The 21,428-nt window shown below is 42.5% G+C and overlaps 1 protein-coding gene across 4 annotated transcripts in view; it reads right to left on the bottom strand.

Annotated features, from left to right (window-relative positions):
• Nucleotides 1–21,428, bottom strand: part of LOC126202940 (protein argonaute-2-like) — a 250,858-nt gene that overhangs the window by 218,690 nt on the left and 10,740 nt on the right. For all 4 annotated transcript variants that reach the window (XM_049937038.1, XM_049937035.1, XM_049937037.1 and 1 more), the window contains exon 2: nucleotides 2,761–2,806. In XM_049937038.1, coding sequence (XP_049792995.1) covers nucleotides 2,761–2,776 — 16 coding nt within the window. In that variant the 5' untranslated portion in view covers nucleotides 2,777–2,806. The remainder of the gene's footprint in view (nucleotides 1–2,760; nucleotides 2,807–21,428) is intronic.

Below are 21,428 nucleotides of genomic sequence, written 5' to 3'. Positions count from 1 at the left end.
TGTAATTAAGTACATAATTAATGAAATGAAAATGATTAGTATCCATTATGAACTGCTTGGTGGCAGATTTGGTCCATTTGCACATAATATCTGTCTTGCATAAAGCCAGAGAGAAATTTATTAATGTATCAACAGCCATGAAACACCAATATGAGAAGACTTATCAGATAAAATGAGAGAATTCAGTATATTTTATTTCAAGACCACTAAATAATTAAATTTCTGAATCTGACATTTCACCATGATAAATGAAAATATTTAACATTTTGGTTGAAAATAATGCTCTCTGATACTGCCATACTTAGGTAACAATGTCACTGAACAACAATCACACACCACAACTGACTTAATGATTATAAAGTTCTTTTCTACAAGTGAAAATGATTAACTTTCTTAACACAGAATGGTTAGTTGAAACTGCATATTTATCAGAAGAGTACTTCAAAGCAATAAGAGAACAATTATTTTTTTTAAATATTTCCCGATATGTAGTGTTTCATAGAGATTCTTACTAGCCTGATGCCACTGAATTAATCAAAACTGCAATAAGCACAAGCCCCAATTTAAAGTGAAACAGCCAGTACAAACAGGATCAGCTTAACTACAAATAGAAAGAGTAAGTTTCCATTTACGTTTCCCTAACAATCTATCACAAAAACCAGAGCAGTTCCACACCCGTTTGGCTGCCCCATCCTCATTTAAATCCGAGCTCATGCTCACTGCCCTATGCTTCATTGGACGGATGTTAAGCTCTAATCTACCTTCCACTAGCATAAATATATTTGGGGCAAAATTTTAATGGACACAAGCTGAAGAGGAGTTGATTACTCCACTTTAGTAATCATGCTTACTGCAGTACAAGTCACAATCTCTAAGAGTATGGAAATAACTGAAAGCACAGTTACTTTTTTTACAGCAAAAATAAGTGATATTTGTGGTTATAAAGGGAGGTAGAGAAAGTTAATACACATTTTAATTGCTGCATGTCTCTCCTTATTCACAATGAACAATATATAATTTGAAAAGCTTGATGTCTAGAGGACTGACATGATTGAGTCTCTAAAGATATTTAAAACATGCAAAATTTTTTGGTCATTTGTTACAATTCTTATTAGGTATGCAACTTTGGCAAATAAATGATTCATTTATGGACAACACGTTTCTTAAGCCATTGTAATTTGCTGAGAATGCCTTTCTACACTTACCTAATCATTCAAGCAATGCCTCACTTATAATGGATACAAAACCACAATCTGCACACTACTGACCTCACCATGCCTCGATCAAACTAACGGAAGAGGCCAATGTCTTCGCACAGAATGTAGCTGTGACAGAAACAGCTGGACGCAAGTGTTCTGGATACATTAACACGATTCCACAAAACATGCAGTACTGGATTTGCTTAGTGGAATATTAATAAGAAAAAGAAAAGTTAGGAATAGGTATTAAAATCCATGGAGAAGAAATAAAAACTTTGAGGTTCGCCAATGACATTGTAATTCGGTCAGAGACAGCAAAGGACTTGGAAGAGCAGTTGAACAGAATGGACAGTGTCTTGAAAGGAGGATATAAGATGAACATCAACAAAAGCAAAACGAAGATAATTGAATGTAGTCGAATTAAGTCGGGTGATGCTGAGGGAATTAGATTAGGAAATGAGACACTTAAAGTAGTAAAGGAGTTTTGCTATTTGGGGAGCAAAATAACTGATGATTGTCAAAGTAGAGAGGATTTAAAATGTAGACTGGCTATGGCAAGGAAAGTGTTTCTGAAGAAGAGAAATTTGTTAACATCGAGTATAGATTTAAGTGTCAGGAAGTCGTTTCTGAAAGTTTTTGTATGGAGTGTAGCCATGTAGGGAAGTGAAACACGGACGATAAATAGTTTGGACAAGAAGAGAATAGAAGCTTTCTAAATGTGGTGCTACAGAAGAATGCTGAAGAGTAGATGGGTAGATCACATAACTAATGAGTAGGTGTTGAATAGGATTGGGGAGAAGAGGAGTTTGTGGCACAACTTGACTAGAAGAAGGGATCGATTGGTAGGACATGTTCTGAGGCATCAAGGGATCACCAATTTAGTACTGGAGGGCAGCATGGAGGGTAAAAATCGTAGAGGGAGACCAAGAGATGAATACACTAAGCAGATTCAGAAGGATGTAGGTTGCAGTAGGTACTGGGAGAGGAAGAAGCTTGCACAGGATAAAGTAGCATGGAGAGCTGCATCGAACCAGTCTCAGGACTGAAGACCACAACAACAACAACACTTTTCTGCACACTTTTGCAATTAATTTAAAACATTATGACACACAAAATAAACAACAGATAGATAAATAATGCAAACAAAAACAAATCAACTGTTTTGTTAGACATCACAAGTGTCATCTACAACTGACTCCTGCAACTGACACCTGCGGTAACAGAGTGATGTGACAATGGTGAACAGATAGAAGAAATGACCAAGCTCACACTCTGGTTGTTACTATGATATCTTTCCTGTAAGCAACTAATTGTCAATCACTTCGTTATTTCAGTCTAGGTAAAGGAAAATTAAGCACCTTTGGTGTGCTCTGTACCTAAAACACTGGTTTTACAATCAATTTAAAAACTGTTGGGGGGGGGGGGGGGGGGGGGGGGAATGTCTGAGCAGTGGTACAATCTTTTTAAAAAGTATGCTACACTTGTTGATATACCTACTCTGACACATTTAAACAATAAAAGAAAGTCTGACAAAAAGCTTTCACAATAGCACTGTACTTACTTTTTCCTTTCCCCATGTTGACTTAGCTGACAGTGCAGAACCAAATCTGAAATAAGACAAAGATAAGTCAGTTTCTTGCTCAATGAAGATACTGCTACCTGCTGATCATTTACACGAGTAATTTATTTGTATCCATATAAACAGATTCTAGATTTAAATTTACTGTTTACAATTTAACATTGTCTATTTCCGTCTCCTTTTCCACATAACGGCTGGGTCCCTCCCAACTTAGCCCACGTCTTTCCAACTATACATCATTGTTACCTCAAGAAGAACATACAATTCCAAAAGCTAGGATTACTATTTTCTAATTAAAGTGTTCCTATTAGCAGTACTAACAAACTATGTCTGCTGATGGAAATTGCTGACTAGCTACTCTGACTTAATTTTAACCATTTTCTAAACTGAAATTTTAACTTTATACAATTGTTTTACATAAATTGTCATTTATGGAAACAGGATTTGCCTTAATGTATCTTTTGCAATAAATGGCCACACTTTTACAACACTTTTTTTTTTTTCAGTGACATTGGGAGGTGAGATCAGTAATCAAAGATAGGAGTATATCAATGTTATTAGCCAACATTACAGTGTCATCTTTAAACCAATAGCTGGGCCTTCTCCCATTTATTCTTAAGCTGCTATTTTCACAATTTTTTCTGTCATTTCTGGGACAACTGAGAACAGCTTGTCTGAAACCACCTCCTATATAGAAATCATTCGTTGATTATCTTACTACTTTCACCAGTACTACACAAAAGTTTTTAGACACTTAGAATGTAAATCCAAAGAAGGGGTGGTGTGTGTGTGTGTGTGTGTGTGTGTGTGTGTGTGTGTGTGTGTGTGTGTGTGTGTGTGTGTGCGCGCGCGAGAGCTTGCAAATGGAATAATATTTGAACCTTTTTCTTTTTACAGATGACACTGTAGTGTTTGCACCCAGTGCAGATCAACTACAACAATAAATGGATGAGCTTTACAGAGTAAGCAACTACAAGAGAAATGAAATAATGTGTAACAATAGAAAATTGTGCAAATCAATGGTGAAGTCATACATATAACACAAAGATAGGTTTTTATATTTACTAGACAATGGATAGACAAAAAAAAAGAAATGTACTGTCAGCTCATAATGAAAAAGCCATTATCTTAGGAAACAAAAATTTTACGGAGAGTTAAATAAACTGATTTTGAATTAAAAGTTTTATGTTTTATCTCACCTAAGCTTTATACCTTATTTTCACATCAAATTGTAGCATTTTACACTTATAACTGCCAAGGTTATTAATGAATATCTTAATTTAAAGTCTTTCCTTCTCATCCCGTACATTGCATGAAGTTGGATGCCCCTCAGTGCAGTATATCATCTAGGATGAGAGACATTCACCCTTCATACCACCTGACAGCAATAGATAATACATATGGAGGGATGCACGTGAAACACTATGATGTGTTAAAATGGGAAGGAATTATATGTGTAGGTTCACGGAATAAAAGGTACTAGCACACATCAGTTCAGGGGCACAGTGCACTGAGTACCTATGGGCATTAGATAACCGGTAAATGGCACCATCTCTGCACCCACTCCCTAAGTCACCGAGATCAGTAAAAGTTTGAAATTTTATTGTAGTATCTGTCCTCTTAAAGACTGTAAATCGTAATCAGCAGCTGCTCCACCACCGACCAGTATTTAAGGAAAGTACTTAAGTCCAATTTCAGTTCTCGTCATAGGTCAGTTATGATGGTGTTTAAGTATATGAATCACTGTCAAAGGTGTTCTACGTGCACACTAGGAAGGGGAAGGACAGAGGAGGAAGGTGGGGGGAGGGTGTGCTGCTGCAAGAGGTTTGAGTGCGAGTTTGGTGCAACTGATACATAAAAGGTGTAAGATGAAAGCTGCTTTGCAAGAGGCCTGCAGAGAAATACATCGCTCTTTAGCAATCTCTCTGACCATTCCAAGTTTGTCAGTATGTGTGGCATCTGGCATTCCATCTCTCAGACACGATGTCATGTGTGCCCAAATGTCAGTGCCTGGCATTCTCAATTTGTAATGTTTCCATTTCAGTTGCGTCCCTGACGAGCCTGTCAGCAAGTTCATTGCCGCGGAGACCCAAGTGACTTGGCGTACAAAGAAAAGTTAGAGATTCCTGCTCTAAGGAGGTCACGTAATAGTTCATGAATGCTGGAGACCAGCACATTTCCTGGGTAGCATTCATCTGCCATCTGCTCCAGGAGTCACTACATACACGAAAATTCAGGTTTGTTTGAGGTCCGATGTGTCTGAGAGCTTGAAATGCGACTTTCTGTTGCATAGTAAATTTACTGTAAAAATTTACTGCTCAAACTCCTGCACAGACAGGTGTACGCAACAGTCACGGACTTGAGAGCCATCTGTATATGTGATTTCATAAGGTGGATGGACAATCATGATATACAGAGAGATATCAGCCAACATAAGTGATTGAAACTGTAGTGCCTCAATCCACATTACTGTCCTTGGACATACCGAGGGGGATTCTGAGCTAGAGTTCTCCACAAAGTTCCTGTCAACCTGTCGCAGATAGTTCATAAGCAGCTAGATCGCCTCATTCTGAAACAGAATGAAATAAAACAAAGAACTGTTCCGATTGCTGGTTGACAATGATGACATTTGATCAAGAGGAGCTGATAGCATACTGTCAAAGGTGAGATGCCTCTTCCCACAATAAGACTATCAACCAAGTTTGTACAGAAGGCTCCAGTCGCTTCTTTTATTTTGTACACGGTTTAATAAAGCAAATAAAGGTGGTGTTGCTGAACCATGTGTAACACATTCATAACTTAAGGAAGATAAAATAGTGTTTTAGAAAACAGTTCGAACCGTTCCCCAAGAGATGGTGCTGAGGAAATGGCATTTAATTTCCTCATACAATTATCCTTGAGTTCAACATACATGTAGCAACTATGCTAAAAATGGAATTTGTGAACTACTATTATAGTATCAGGTCTTACAAGTAAAGCTCCAAGTGGACTTTACAGACCTAAGTCTGCAACACTGCACGAGATTTTGTTGGCGAGAAACAGTAGACATGCTCCTGAAGCCAATCATGTCCATCTCATATACCATTCTGAGGTACCTGTTCCACAGTAAGGTGAGATGGAGATGTGTAATGTATAGCCGGACGATGTGGCCGAGCGGTTCTAGGTGCTTCAGTCTGGAGCCGAGTGACCGCTATGGTCGCAGGTCAGAATCCTGCCTCGGGCATGGATGTGTGTGCTGTCCTTAGGTTAGTTAGGTTTAAGTAGTTCTGAGTTCTAGGGGAGTGATGACCTCAGATGTTAAGTCCCATTGTGCTCAGAGCCATTTGAACCAACCATTTGTAATGTATACAATAGTCCTATAGTCCTCTACATATAATGACAATTAGGTGGGGGGGGGGGGGGGGGGGGGAAGTAAAGTTGTTACAATACTGTTGACTGCAACAGCAAAGTGGGCAACATTTAGAATTGCTCCACATGGAACTCACCTGAACATAATGGGTGCTAAGATTGTGCCAACTGATACCTAAAACAGTCAGTGAAAAAAGTTCTGCACAAAAATGAGTACACAACACCAAAAACAACACTTACACAACATAGACAAAATATGATGGCACCATGTAGTATCATATGCTTTCTGTAAATATAAGAATGTGGCAATCAGGTATCAGCATTGTGTGGAGGGATCTCTGACTGCGTCTTTCTGAAGTAAGGGCTCAAAGTACCTTGAAAACTATGAAAATTCTTTTTGTTGGTCAATAGGATTGTTTGAAGTGAGTTTCATGCAAAATTAACGTACTTTCGACCTAGTCCTTATTTAAAGGTCCTAAAAGTCAGATTAAATGGCAGCTTTCAAAATCAGACATTCCCATTTATTGCTCCTTGACTTATCTTCTTACAATTCATAAGTATATAGACTTTTTTCCGGCCAATTTGAGCTTTCAGTTATTAGTTACAGTATTTGTTGTGTTGCTCTGTGTTTCTACAGTAATAAAATAACATGATTGTTGTTTGTTTGTGAGCAAAGTTGACAAGAAAAGGTCTGGAGGACCTCGAAGAAAGGAAACAGTGAATATAACGAAGACACTATTACATTTGTGCATTCCATACATTCTCCTGGAAAGAGGTTAACAGCAGGGAAAGCTTTATATGCCTTTCAGAATTTACCAATCTCTCCTATAATTTCAAGAATATAATTCTTTACTGTGTCCTGCTCACAAATTGGTGAGCAGAGTAATCTATGACAGATGTATTTAAAGAAATTGTGAATTTAAATGACTAGTGTGCAGCAGAAATGTATTAAAGACTCTGTAAGTACTACAAAACTTTAAACTCAATTTCCTGTAACCTCTGTTTTTTTCAAGCCTAATGTATGTTTTCTCTGATACCATTTTCTCAGTACAAAGAAATTCTGTCAGTCAATTGTCTAGGTACATGTGCATGGATTGACATTTTTTTGGCTTTCTAATTATAAAGAAACCTTTGACCCTTTTTATTTTAAGAATTTCCCCACAAAACAGGTCATTATAAAAACACTGTCAACGAAAAGGTTCAATGAAAACAGTCAATTTAACATGGCACAGGTACTAGGTACTTCTACCCTTAAGTGGATGACAAACATCTGGTTTTGCTGGGTTGGATTACAATTCACTGTTGGCCAGAAGCATCAGGTCTCAGTGGAATTAATACAAAGGGTCATATTAAGATTTTTATATGTAGTTGACAGTAATAGCAATGTCACCCAGTATGTAACATTCAATGAATGCTTGTAATCGCACAGTAGTAGTAGTTCTGATAAATAAGGACCCATTTCACTTTTTTCAGTGCAACTACTCTGTTGAACTTACCCTCAATATTTTCAACGAAGTATAATTGTTTTGCTGTTACACAGCAATATCCAGCACTTTGAGAGGATACTGGACGCTGTCTTTCACTGAAACTGAGCCAGTGGGACTCCTTCACCTGTTTTGCGGAAACCCATAGGTTGGTTAAACAGGGGTGGGGGGAAGGGGTGGGGGCGGGGGGAGGGGAGGGGAGGGGAGGAGTGGACCAAACTGCGAGGTCATCGGCCCTTGTTCCCGGTAAAATAATTAAACAACAGAAAGAAGAAAAACGGAGACGTACTGCGCAACCAACAGGAGAAAGGAAGAAATAGAAGAATGACAGGACAACCAACACTACTATGGACAAAACAGGAAAAGAAAACCTCAGAGAAAAGCAAGAAACAGGTAGAAGGGGTAAAACCAAGAGAGCAGATGACCATGGCCGGCTGACCACGAGAATAAAAAGAAAAAGCCAGCCACTCTGCGACATATTAAAACATCCACACCTAAGAGCATTAGAGTGCTGAACACAAAGGGACATACGACATGCGCTAAAACTTCTACAGAATGATAAAACCCACCGTCACGTATAAAACATAAAACTAAATTAGTTGCCGAGGCGTTGTCAGCTAAAATTAATGGCAACGAGTCCGGTAACTGAAGAGTTCGTCACAGAGCAGCCAAAGAAGGACAACTCACCAAGATATGAGCCACTGTCAGCTGGGTGCCGCACCAACACTGAGGTGCATCATTACGTCACAGAAGGTAGCTGTGTGTCACCCGAAGTGTGGCCAATGCAGAGCCAGCAGAAAACCAGAGTTCTTGTGATAGGCCCCCATGGAGGACTGCCACACATTCGTAGTTTCCTTAATGGCACACAGATTGTTGTGCATGCTGAGGTTATGCCATTTCGTCTCCCAAAGCTGCAAAACCTTGCGGCATAGTACTGAACGCAGGTCAGTTGCAGAGAAGCTGATCTCCACAAGCGTTTTCCACGTAGCCCGTTTGGCCAGCCTGTCGACAACTTAGTTGCCTGGGATTCTGACGTGACCTTGGGTCCAGACAAACACCACTGAACGACTGGACCGTTCCAGGGCAAAGATGAACTCCTGGATGGACGCTACCAAAGGATGATGAGGGTAGCACTGGTCGATAGCTTGTAGGCTGCTCAAGGAGTCAGTAAACAGAACAAGGCATGAATGGATGTGCTCAAGACATAGCCACCAGCTCGGCCATGACAACACTGCAGCCATCAGGCATGGAATGCTGTTCAATATGTCCTCCACGGACATACGCGAAACCGACGTGAGCATCAGCCACCGAGCTGTTGGATTAAACCACTTTGTGGTCCCGGTACATGTCAAGAATCAAGAGGAAGTGGCAGTGGAGAGCCACGGGGTTAACTGAGTCCTTAGGGCCACGTGAAAGATCCAGGTGAAGTCGCGGCCTAGGTGTACACCATGGAGGTGTATGTGAATGGATCTCAAGTATAGGTGGTAAAGGTAAGGACTCCAGTTCAGAAAGAATGGATCGGACACAAACTGCAACTGGAAGCCCTGACCTGGGCCGCTGATGCAGGAGATGAACCGCTGTGGTTGGGAAAAGTAGACGATGATTCGGATGCCCAGGAGAACTACGAACATGTGCAATATAACTGGCCAACAGTTGTGCATGCCTAACCTGCAATGGAGAGACTCCAGCCTCCACAAGAACGCCAGTCACCCGACTCATCCTAAAAGCTCCTATCGCTAGATGAACGCCACAATAGTGCATTGGGTCGAGTAAACCCAATGCTGAGGGTGCTGCCAAACCATAAACCAGACTCCCGTAGTCAAGGTGGGATTGAACAAGGGCTCTGTAGAGCTGCAGCAGTTTAGAGCAAGCTGCACCCTAGTTGGCGTTGTTCAGGCAGCGGAGGGCATTGAGGTGCTGCCAGCACTTCCACTTAAGCTGACAAAGGTGAGGAAGCCAAGTCAATCAGGCATTGAAAACCATCCCTAAGAATCGATATGTCTCCGATACAGTGAGTGGATCATCATTAAGGTAAAGTTCTGGTTCTGGATGAACGGTACAATGCTGACAGAAGTGCTAAATACACGACTTTGCGGCCGAAAACTGGAAATCGTGGGTTAGAGCCCATGATTGTGCCTTGTGAATGGCTTCCTGCAGGTGCCGCTCAGCAATACCAGTATCGGTGGAGCAGTACGAAATGCAGATGTCGTCTGCACGCAGAGAAGGAGAGACAGATGGCCCTACAGCTGCTGCTAGACCATTAATGGCCACTAAAAATATAGACACACTCAATACAGAGCCCTGCAGGACACCATTCTCATGAGGGGGAACTATGGGAGGCACCAACTTAGACACGGAAAGTACAGAGCGACAGTCAGTTTTGGATAAAAATCAGGAGCGGGTCTCTGAAACCCCTCGTATAATGTGGCAAGGATACGGCACCAGGTGGTGGCGTACACTTTTCGTAAGTCAAAAAAGACGGCAACCAGGTGTTGGCATCTGGAAAAGGCTGTTCGGATGGCAGACTCGAGGGACAGAAGATTATCAGTGGTAGAGCGACCCTTGCGGAAGCTGCCCTGACATGGATCCAGTAGGCCATGTGACATCAGGACCAGACCCAACCCAACCGCCGACACACCATACATTAAAGCAGCTTGCAAATAACGTTGGTGAGGCCGATGGGCCGATAGCTATCCACATCAAGCGGGTTTTTACCAGGTTCGAACACCGGAATGGTGGTTCTTTCCCACCATTGTGATGGAAAGACGCCATCACACTAGATCCGGTTGAAGATGACAGAGTTGATGTCGCTTGTGGTCAGATGAGAGATGTTTAACCATCTGACTGTGGATCCGATCTGGCCCAGGAGCTGTGTTGGGGCAACGTGCAAGGGCACTGAGGAGCTCCCACTCTGTAAATCGGGCTTTGTAGGATTCACTGTGAAGTGTAGTAAATGAGAGGAATTTCACTTCCAGCTGCCATCTGAGAGTGTGAAAGGCTGGGGGTAATTCTCTGATGCAGAGGCTAAAGCAAAGTGCTCAGCAAAGTGCTCAGCAAAGTGCTCAGCAAAGTGCTCAGCAAAGTGCTCAGCAAAGTGCTCAGCAAAGTGCTCAGCAAAGTGCTCAGCAAAGTGCTCAGCAAAGTGCTCAGCAAAGTGCTCAGCAAAGTGCTCAGCAAAGTGCTCAGCAAAGTGCTCAGCAAAGTGCTCAGCAAAGTGCTCAGCAAAGTGCTCAGCAAAGTGCTCAGCAAAGTGCTCAGCAAAGTGCTCAGCAAAGTGCTCAGCAAAGTGCTCAGCAATCGCATTTGCAGCAGTACATAACACGCCATTTATGTTAACACTTTGAAAGCCTGTTGGGGTTGGTACCCGAAAACATGTTTGATCGTTGCTCAGACTTGGAAAGGTGACGTATGGCACCCAGCGGTCGAGACATATCTCTACCAACATCCCTGCTTCAGTCATTTCGTAAGTTGGCGAACGCACACATGGAGCCGTTTAAAGGCTATGAGGTGCTCCAGGGAAGGGTGTCGCTTATACTGCTGTAGAGCTCACCAACGCTCCTTAATTGCTTCAGCGACTTCCGGCAACCACCAAGGGACTGCCTTGCGCCAGAGGCACCCTAAAGAGCAGGGGATTGTGTTTTCTGCCACAGAAACGATTGTTGTAGTCACCTGCTCAACCATCATATCGATGTTACTGTGTGGGGGAGATTCAACGGTGACAGCAGAGATGAAAGTTTCCCAGTCCACCTTGTTTAAAGCCCATCTGGGCAGGCGTCCTTGAGCCTGACACTGGGGCAGTGACAGGAAGATGGAGAAGGGGTCACTACCACACAGGTCGTCATGTGCTCTCCAGTGGATAAATGGGAGAAGTCTGGGGCTGCAAACTGATAAATCAATGGCCAAGTACCTACCATGAGCCACACTGAAATGTGTAGAGTACCAGTATTTAGGATGCTCAGGTCGAACTGAGAGAGTTTCAACATCTCTGCCTTCGCCAGTAAGCACGGTGCCACTCCACAAGGGGTTATGGGCATTAAAATCTCCCAAAAGTAGGAAAGGTTTATGAAGTTGATCAATCATTGCAGTTAATACATTCAGAAATACTGCACCATCTGGAGGAAGATATACATTGCAGACAGTTATTCCCTGTGTCGTCCTTATTCTGACAGCCACAGCTCCAAGAGGGGTTTGAGGGGGCACAGTTTCACTACAGACTGAGTTTAGGACATAAATGCAAACTCCACCTGACACACTATTATAGTCGCTACGGTTCCTGTAGTATCTCTTATAGCTGGGAAGGACAGGGGTCCACATTGCTGGGAACCAGGTTTCCTGGAGGGCAATGCAGAAAGCAGGTGTAAAGATTAACAGTTGCCGTAGCTCAGCCAGGTGGTGGAAAAACTGCCACAATTCCAGTGGAAGATGATGTCATCATGAGACTGGGAAGGCATGTAAAGCAATTTACTCCTCAGGGTCACCTGCTGCCACTGACTTTTTGCCCTAGCAGTCTATATCCATTGTCTGAGGGTCTGGCGAGATCTAGGTCCTCAGCATATGCCAGAATCTCCACCTCATCTGCAGAAGCAGAGCTTGTAGGTAGAGGTGGTGTGGGTGCCACCGCAATTTCCTTGGCCTTAGGGATTTTCCTTTTGGGTTTCTCTCGCTGCTCCTTGGGTTTCCCTGGCTGGGAGGACTTCACTGGCTCAGTCTCCGGGACTGAGGATGAGTGTGAAGACCTACGACCAGCTGCTTTTGGGCTCTTCAGCCACTGGCGGGTGTCATCTTTTGCACTAGCAGAAACCTGGGAAGGGAGTGACCCAAGGGACCGCTTCCTAGCGAGAGGAGCTGAAGAAGACTTACGCTTCTCCGGCTCAGAAGTGGAAACTGATATCCTCGATGGTTGGGGTGGGGGTGTTGCTCCTGAAGTTGGTGGTGTAGTGCGGGAACAACAGGGAGGGAAGTGCCCCCCACCATTAAGGGGGCAAGTGTAGTCTTGTGGTTCTGAGAGGCGACAGGAATGTGAGGAACTGATAGGGCGACAACTGTCACGTAGCGGCGGCATAAGAGGTGGTCATAGCCACAGGATGTAGGCACTCAAGTTTCCTCTTAGTCTCAGTGTACGTCAATCGGTCCAGCATCTTATATGATTTCCTCTTTTTCTGTAAAATCCTGCACTCTGGCGAGCAAGGTGAATGATGCTCTCCACAGTTGACACACAACATGTGACGCTGGAAGTACAGTGAGAAGACATATGGCCAAACTTCCAGCACTTAAAAGCACCGCATCGGGGGAGGGATATATGGCTTAACATCACAGTGGTAGACCAGCACCTTGATCTTCTCGGGCAATGTGTCACCCTTGAAGGCCAAGATGAAGGCACTAGTGGCAACCTGATTATCCCTCGGACCCCAATGTACGCGCCAGATGAAAGGAACACGTCGCCGCTCTAAACTGGTGCGCAGCTCATCATCAGACTGTGAAAGAAGGTCCCTGTGGAATTTAATACCCTGGACCATATTTAAACTCTTATGGGATGTGATGGTAACAAACATCCCCCAAATTGTCACAAGCGAGTAATGCCTGTAACTGGACAGAGGATGCTGTTTTTATCAAGACTGACTCAGAGCGCATTTTGGACAAGCCCTCCGCCTCCCCAAACTTGTCCTCCAAATCCTCCACAAAAAACTGAGGCTTCATGGACATGAAAGATTCCTTCACTGCCATCCTTAGCCTGGTGTTCCTCCCACGGTCTGGCCAGGGAGGGGAAAAATTTGCAGTCATAGTTCTTAGCATTGAAGTTAAGACTTTGCCCACTTAGAGGCTGCTGGTGGGAGACCACCAGCAAGAGATGACATACTACGCTGTGTGGCATGTCATCCGCCCTGATGCCATCCACTCCGGCCAGGTGGGCCTCCCAGTGGGTGCCATCCATCCTCAGCAGTCAGTCCCGATGCCGCAGGAAGATGAGCATCTACTCCATGGCATACATGGGGAGTTAGCGGCACAGGCATCGGCAGAGCGATCCCTGTGTTGTCAGGAGGCTACAACCAAAGGGGTACGTAGAGGCCCCACAACAACAGACTGGCTACTGGGCTGGATATGAGATGCAAAGAATTCCATGGTCCTAGTTGGTGCAGAAAACGATACTGCACAGTGGGAGGACGAAAATTCACCCGGGAAGGTATCCTCACTCAAGAGGAAGGATGAGCGGGACTGCAATGCCACGACGAGAAAGTGGGCTAAAGATCTCAATGCACAATAGACATGATGCACCATCTAAGGCGCCCTTCACCAGACTCATATCCTGATGTAACCAAAAACTTTAGAAAAAACCCCAGTTCACTTCTATGTAAATTCCCCAATCATATTGCAATCACTGGTGGAGACTTTAATCATCCACAGTTTTGCTGGTGGTGTGCATGAGAAGACATCCTCTGAAATGCTTTCTCTAAAAACTCGCTCAAACAGATAGTTCTGAACCTCACTCATGAAAATGTATTGGATCTAATGGCAACAAACAGATCTGACCTCTTTGAGGCTGTTCATACTGAAACTGGTATAATGACCACAACACAGTTCAGTGATGAACAACTAAAACAAGCAGAAAGATATATATGTTCAGAAAACTAGATAAAAAATCAGTAGTTTCATATCTCAATGAGGAACTTCAAACTTTCAGCACTGGTCAGGAGCATGTAGAGCAACTATGGCTCAAGCTTTAAGACCACACACTGGATATATATGTACCCAGTACAACAGTTCATAATGTGAGGGACCCTCCATAGTACACAGTGACCATAAAGAAACATTACTGAACAATAGGTGTAAAACAAAACATAGGACTATAGACAGAGAGATGCTAAACAAAACGCATTTGCCTGTCAAGAGAGTAATGCACGGTGCCTTCGATGACTACCATTGCCAAATATTGCCAAATGATATTTCACAAAATCCAAAGAAATTTTGGTCGTATGTAAACACTGTTAGTGACACCAAAGTTAGTGTCCAGTCCCTGGTGAATGAGGCAGGAACTGAATTTGAGGAATAGAACAGAATAGAAGATTATTGTCTCATAACATACAATTTCAAGTCATTAACTTTATGTTAACTTGTCAAAACACAAAAGCTGGTTTACAATTTTTCTTGTAATATCATTAAGGCACTCAAAAATTTTCTTAGAAAGTAACAAACTTTTAAAAACTGACAATGCTCTCTCCTGCTCAAATTTTCAGGTCGTCATTCATGAATTCTTTTACTGAATAGTAACATTCCTGAATTAGTTTCTCATATAAGGTGTTTCTAAATTTAGGCTGAGCCATTCTCTTTCTTTCACTTTTTAATAAATTTTCATACCCATATACAGTCGAGTTTGAGCATGCAGTTTTAAGTGGTGGGTGGACAGCATAAAATTATTGTTCCATTAAGTTTCGAGTGTGCAGCTGCAAGAAATCTCCTCCTTCTAATATTTCGGCTGTATAACATTCAGCCATCCTCAGAGTGAGCTGCAAGACTGCCGCTCCAGTGCTCGCTTCGCCCCTTTATACTGTTGTACCGCACGACTGCGCATGCGGCAACAAACGCAAATGCGCCAGAGACATTGGTCGGCGGCAGAGACGTGCATAATGCGCGAGTTGTATCTATGACTGCGCACTTGATCTGTGATGGCATATCGATATATCATTGCGAGCTGCACTGTGACGACGTCTTTGCGAGTTTATTACAGCAAGTGCCAGATTCCATGATTTATCAAGATCAAAACCACTATCTCTATTAATTAGATTCGCCATCAAGCGAATTTCAATTGCCTCCTTCACTATCTAGTCCCAAAAGGATGATGTAGTTGCCAGAATTTCGACGTCGTCATGCAACATACTGTGACCATTATCAATACAGTGCCCTGCCACTGCCGACTTGTTAGGTTGTAAAAGTCTTGTGTACCTCCGGTGTTCTGTACATCTTTCTTGGACAGTACGAGTTGTTTGTCCGATATAAGAAAGGCCACATTCACATGGAATTTTGTAAACTCCAGATTTTCGGAGCAGCAAATCATCTTTGACGGAGCCCACGAGTGCAGCTGTCTTGGGTTGAGGACGAAAAATCACTTTTACTTTGTGTCTGCCGAGAATGCGTCCTATTTTTGATGAGAGGCTACCCACATATGGCAGGAAGGCCATCGATTTAAAGGTTTCTTCATCTTCTTCTACCTTCTTTGTGGCCTCTTTCGGTTTCATTTTTAGTGCCCTCTGTATTTGTTGTGGAGAGTACCTATTGTCTTCAAACACACTTTGTAAGTGGGAAAGTTCATCTTGCAGACTGCTTTCGTCAGAAATAATATGTGCTCTGTGAGTCAAAGTTCGGAGAACACTCATTGTGTGGGCAGGATGGTGGCAGCTATTTGCACTTAAATACAGATCGGTGTGCGTTGGCTTCCTATACACTTCATGTCCCAAAGTGCCATCCTCTCTGCGCCGAACCAAAACATCCAAGAATGGAAGGCATCCCTCCTTTTCAATTTCCATTGTGAACTTTATTTGATCGTGGAGGGAGTTCAGATGTCTTAAGAAGTCTTGCAAGATGTCTTCAACACAAGTCTTGCAAGATTCACAGTATAAAATTATTTTGATTTCTGGTGGTGTAATCATGTTGACAACTAACTCAGGGTAACAACGTACAAAAATAATCAGCTCATAGAAGTGTAGTGAGGGAATGTTCAAATGTGTGTGTGAGTTGTGTTTGCGCCAGAACATACAGGTGAAGCTTTATTCTTTTACAAAGGCCTGATGGGCCGAAAGCTTTATTTGTGACAGTCATTTTGCTGTGCCTATCTGTGACTCAGCATCCCTGATATATGGTGGGTGGAAACTTTCCTTTTCATAATATAGTTAATATACTTACAAGGGAACCTCCCCATCGCACCCCACTCAGATTTAAATATAAGTTGGCACACTGGATAGGCCTTGAAAAACTGAACACAGATCAATCAAGAAAACAGGAAGAAGTTGTGCGGAACTATGAAAAAATAAGCAAAATATACAAACTGAGTAGTCCATGCGTAAGAGAGGCAACATCAAGGCTTACCTGAGCTGAGGAGCGCCGTGGTCCCGTGTTTAGCGTGAGCAGCTGCGGAGCGAGAGGTCCTTGGTTCAAATATTCCCTCCATTGGAAATTTTAAGTACATATGAAATAATCATTATTAATCAATAAGAACGCTGCATGGCTGTGAAAACATGCAGTTGCCTCGTGTTAAATTAAATACAGCAGCTTTGTTATGTAGCAGCACTACAACTCCACCTAACAATCTGTTGAAGCCTGCAAGTACTCATAAGAGCCGTGCCATACGTCACACTTCCTGCAGATAATTAGAAGCTGGCTGGGCGTGGCAGGAAGTACGCCCGCGCGCCAGCGCAATGGCGGCGCGTATTGCGCAACCGGATGCGAGTTTTCCAGCAACACGGGCCTAGTAATACTAGGGCCCGTGTTGCCCGGCTGCCTCGTCCAGTGGCTAAGTCCCATTCAAGGTCACCCGCCTTACACAGCTGCAGCGGCTAACAGAATACAGCCATAACAATAAAATAAAAAGTAACACATACACCATCAAAAACTGAGCCTTAGATAATCCCAGAGTACCCCAGAAAGGATCCCAGAGAGCATCCCAGAGTGCCACTGTGAGCTAAAACACCAAGAAGAATCGCTTCTCGGCTTTTGGCAAGCTGCTGCATTTAATTTAACACGAGGCAACTGCATGTTTTCACAGCCATTGCGCTGGGGCGCAGGCTTACTTCCTGCCATGCCCATGTTGCTTGATAACTGTCTGCACAGGCAGCTGCACGCTCATTCGACTCTAGGCAGCCGCACAGAGCACACAGCCATGCCTTACCGTCGGAGAAGATACTACAGGAGGCAAAGGATGCCAATATTTAAAACCGTGGACACTTTCGGTTTTGTTCCTAATAATGTTGTTCAAGAAGAGCTTCTGAGTGGTAATATTACATTTGTAGGATGCAAGATTAATTTTTCCTGTACTACTCCCGATGTTGTCACTGGTAATTCTTGGTTAACAGTTGCTATAGTACGAGGTGGTGATAAGCCATTATTAGGATTGGAATCGTACTACGACAGAGACATTATCTCTTATCGTACCTTTTCTATAGGAGTAAAAGGTGATAGGAATTATGGTACAGCTGTTGTACTTACTGATAAACCATTCTCATTATAGACAAGAAACAGGAGACATGTTAATTCTAATGAGAGAATTAATATTTGGGCTAAGATTGATGGAGTACTGACAATTTTCGCAAAGCTATGATCTGCCCGTTCGTTCATTATCGTCTCTGTTCACTGTAATAAGTTTGGTGTCTGTGTTTTCCGACCGCACCGGTAAACCGTGCGATTAGTAGACGAAAGGACGTGCCTCTCCAATGGGAACCGAAAACATTTGATCGCAAGGTCATAGGTCAACCGATTCCTCCACAGAAAAACGTGTGATATATTCTATACGACACTGGTGACGGCATGTGCGTCACATGACAGGAATATGTTGTCGACCCACCTAACTTGTACACTTGGCGAATGGGTAAAAAGATTCTTCTACCTTACCCGATTTCGGTTTTCTTGTGGATGTGATAATCACTCCCAAAAAAGTGATGAAGACATAAGAGTTTGTCACATAAACTGAAGAAAAAAAAAATTAAACTTTTCACTGAAGGGAAGACTTTAACCAAGAACCTCTCGCTCCGCAGCTGCTCACGCTAACCACAGGACCACGACGCTCCTGAGCTTACATTAGCCTTGATGTTGCCTATTTTGCTTATTTTTTGTAGTTCCACACAACTTCTTCCTGTTTTCTCGATTGATCTGTGTTTAGTTTTTCAAGGCCTATCCACTGTGCCAACTTATAACTAAATCTGAGGGGGGTGCAATGGGGAGGTTCCCTTGTTAGATGCTCTTCGCCCTACATTGTATAAATTTCTATGTTGGTTTTCTGAAGTCTTAATTTAATCGACACATATGGTTTGACTTGCCCCAAAATACAATTCCATACCTTATTACTGACACGAAGTAGCTGTGATATACTACTTTTCTTATGCCCATACTGTAGCATTGTACAATATGCTCATTGAAAATGCTAGGCTATGAAATAAAAGAAATTATTCAGATAGTGAAGGGAGACGAAAATTTAATAGTCATGGGTGACTGGAATTCGAGTGTAGGAAAAGGGAGAGAAGGAAACGTAGTAGGTGAATATGGATTGGGGCTAAGAAATGAAAGAGGAAGCCGCCTGGTAGAATTTTGCACAGAGCACAACTTAATCATAGCTAACACTTGGTTTAAGAATCATGATAGAAGGTTGTATACATGGAAGAACCCTGGAGATACTAAAAGGTATCAGATAGATTATATAATGGTAAGACAGAGATTTAGGAACCAGGTATTAAATTGTAAGACATTTCCAGGGGCAGATGTGGATTCTGACCACAATCTATTGGTTATGACCTGTAGATTAAAACTGAAGAAACTGCAAAAAGGTGGGAATTTGAGGAGATGGGACCTGGATAAACTGAAAGAACCAGAGGTTGTACAGAGTTTCAGGGAGAGCATAAGGGAACAATTGACAGGAATGGGGGAAAGAAATACAGTAGAAGAAGAATGGGTAGCTTTGAGGGATGAAGTAGTGAAGGCAGCAGAGGATCAAGTAGGTAAAAAGACGAGGGCTAGTAGAAATCCTTGGGTAACAGAAGAAATATTGAATTTAATTGATGAAAGGAGAAAATATATAAATGCAGTAAATGAAGCAGGCAAAAAGGAATACAAACGTCTCAAAAATGAGATCGACAGGAAGTGCAAAATGGCTAAGCAGGGATGGCTAGAGGACAAATGTAAGGATGTAGAGGCTTATCTCACTAGGGGTAAGATAGATACTGCCTACAGGAAAATTAAAGAGACCTTTGGAGATAAGAGAACCACTTGTATGAACATCAAGAGCTCAGATGGAAACCCAGTTATAAGCAAAGAAGGGAAAGCAGAAAGGTGGAAGGAGTATATAGAGGGTCTATACAAGGGCGATGTACTTGAGGACAACATTATGGAAATGGAAGAGGATGTAGATGAAGATGAAATGGGAGATAAGATACTGCGTGAAGAGTTTGACAGAGCACTGAAAGACCTGAGTCGAAACAAGGCCCCCGGAGTAGACAACATTCCATTGGAACTACTGATGGCCTTGGGAGAGCCAGTCCTGACAAAACTCTACCATCTGGTGAGCAAGATGTATGAAACAGGCGAAATACCCTCAGACGTCAAGAAGAATATAATAATTCCAATCCCAAATAAAGCAGGTGTTGACAGATGTGAGAATTACCGAACAATCAGTTTAATAATCCACAGCTGCAAAATACTAACACGAATTCTTTATAGACAAATGGAAAAACTAGTAGAAGCCGACCTTGGGGAAGATCAGTTTGGATTCCGTAGAAATACTGGAACACGTGAGGCAATACTGACCTTACGACTTATCTTAGAAGAAAGATTAAGGAAAGGCAAACCTACGTTTCTAGCATTTGTAGACTTAGAGAAAGCTTTTGACAATGTAGACTGGAATACTCTCTTTCAAATTCTAAAGGTGGCAGGGGTAAAATACAGGGAGCGAAAGGCTATTTACAATTTGTACAGAAACCAGATGGCAGTTACAAGAGTCGAGGGACATGAAAGGGAAGCAGTGGTTGGGAATGGAGTAAGACAGGGTTGTAGCCTCTCCCTGATGTTATTCAATCTGTATATTGAGCAAGCAGTAAAGGAAACAAAAGAAAAATTCGTAGGTATTAAAATCCACGGAGAAGAAATAAAAACTTTGAGGTTCGCCGATGACATTGTAATTCTGTCAGAGACAGCAAAGGACTTGGAAGAGCAGTTGAACGGAATGGATAGTGTCTTGAAGGGAGGATATAAGATGAACATCAACAAAAGCAAAACGAGAATAATGGAATGTAGTCGAATTAAGTCGAGTCATGCTGAGGGAATTAGATTAGGAAATGAGACACTTAAAGTAGTAAAGGAGTTTTGCTATTTGGGGAGCAAAATAACTGATGATGGTCGAAGTAGAGAGGATATAAAATGTAGACTGGCAATGGCAAGGAAAGCGTTTCTGAAGAAGAGAAATTTGTTAACATCGAGTATAGATTTAAGTGTCAGGAAATCTTTTCTGAAAGTATTTGTAGGGAGTGTAGCCATGTATGGAAGTGAAACATGGACGATAAATAGTTTGGACAAGAAGAGAATAGAAGCTTTCAAAATGTGGTGCTACAGAAGAATGCTGAAGATTAGATGGGTAGATCACATAACTAATGAGGAGGTACTGAATAGGATTGGGGGGAAGAGGAGTTTGTGGCACAACTTGACCAGAAGAAGGGATCGGTTGGTAGGACATGTTCTGAGGCATCAAGGGATCACCAATTTCGTATTGGAGGGCAGCGTGGAGGGTAAGAATCGTAGGGGGAGACCAAGAGATGAATACACTAAGCAGATTCAGAAGGATGTAGGTTGCAGTAGGTACTGGGAGATGAAGAAGCTTGCACAGGATAGAGTAGCATGGAGAGCTGCATCAAACCAGTCTCAGGACTGAAGACCACAACAACAACAACATTTAATTTATTTGCAAGGTACTAAGTGAGCCGCATGATAGATTTTTATCCTTGTTGCATTCCTATGAATTTCACACAGCTAGCTTCCTGCAAATCTTACAGATGTGTCATCTGCAAATAACACTGAGTGACACTTAACCCTTAACTACTATCGACTATTTATTGCATGCTACTGTTTCTC

Source organism: Schistocerca nitens, chromosome 9 (genome assembly GCF_023898315.1).
Source record: "Schistocerca nitens isolate TAMUIC-IGC-003100 chromosome 9, iqSchNite1.1, whole genome shotgun sequence".
NCBI lineage: Eukaryota > Metazoa > Arthropoda > Insecta > Orthoptera > Acrididae > Schistocerca > Schistocerca nitens.
Note: the sequence above shows the minus strand (reverse complement) of the source record. Positions and strands in the feature narration are given on the sequence as shown.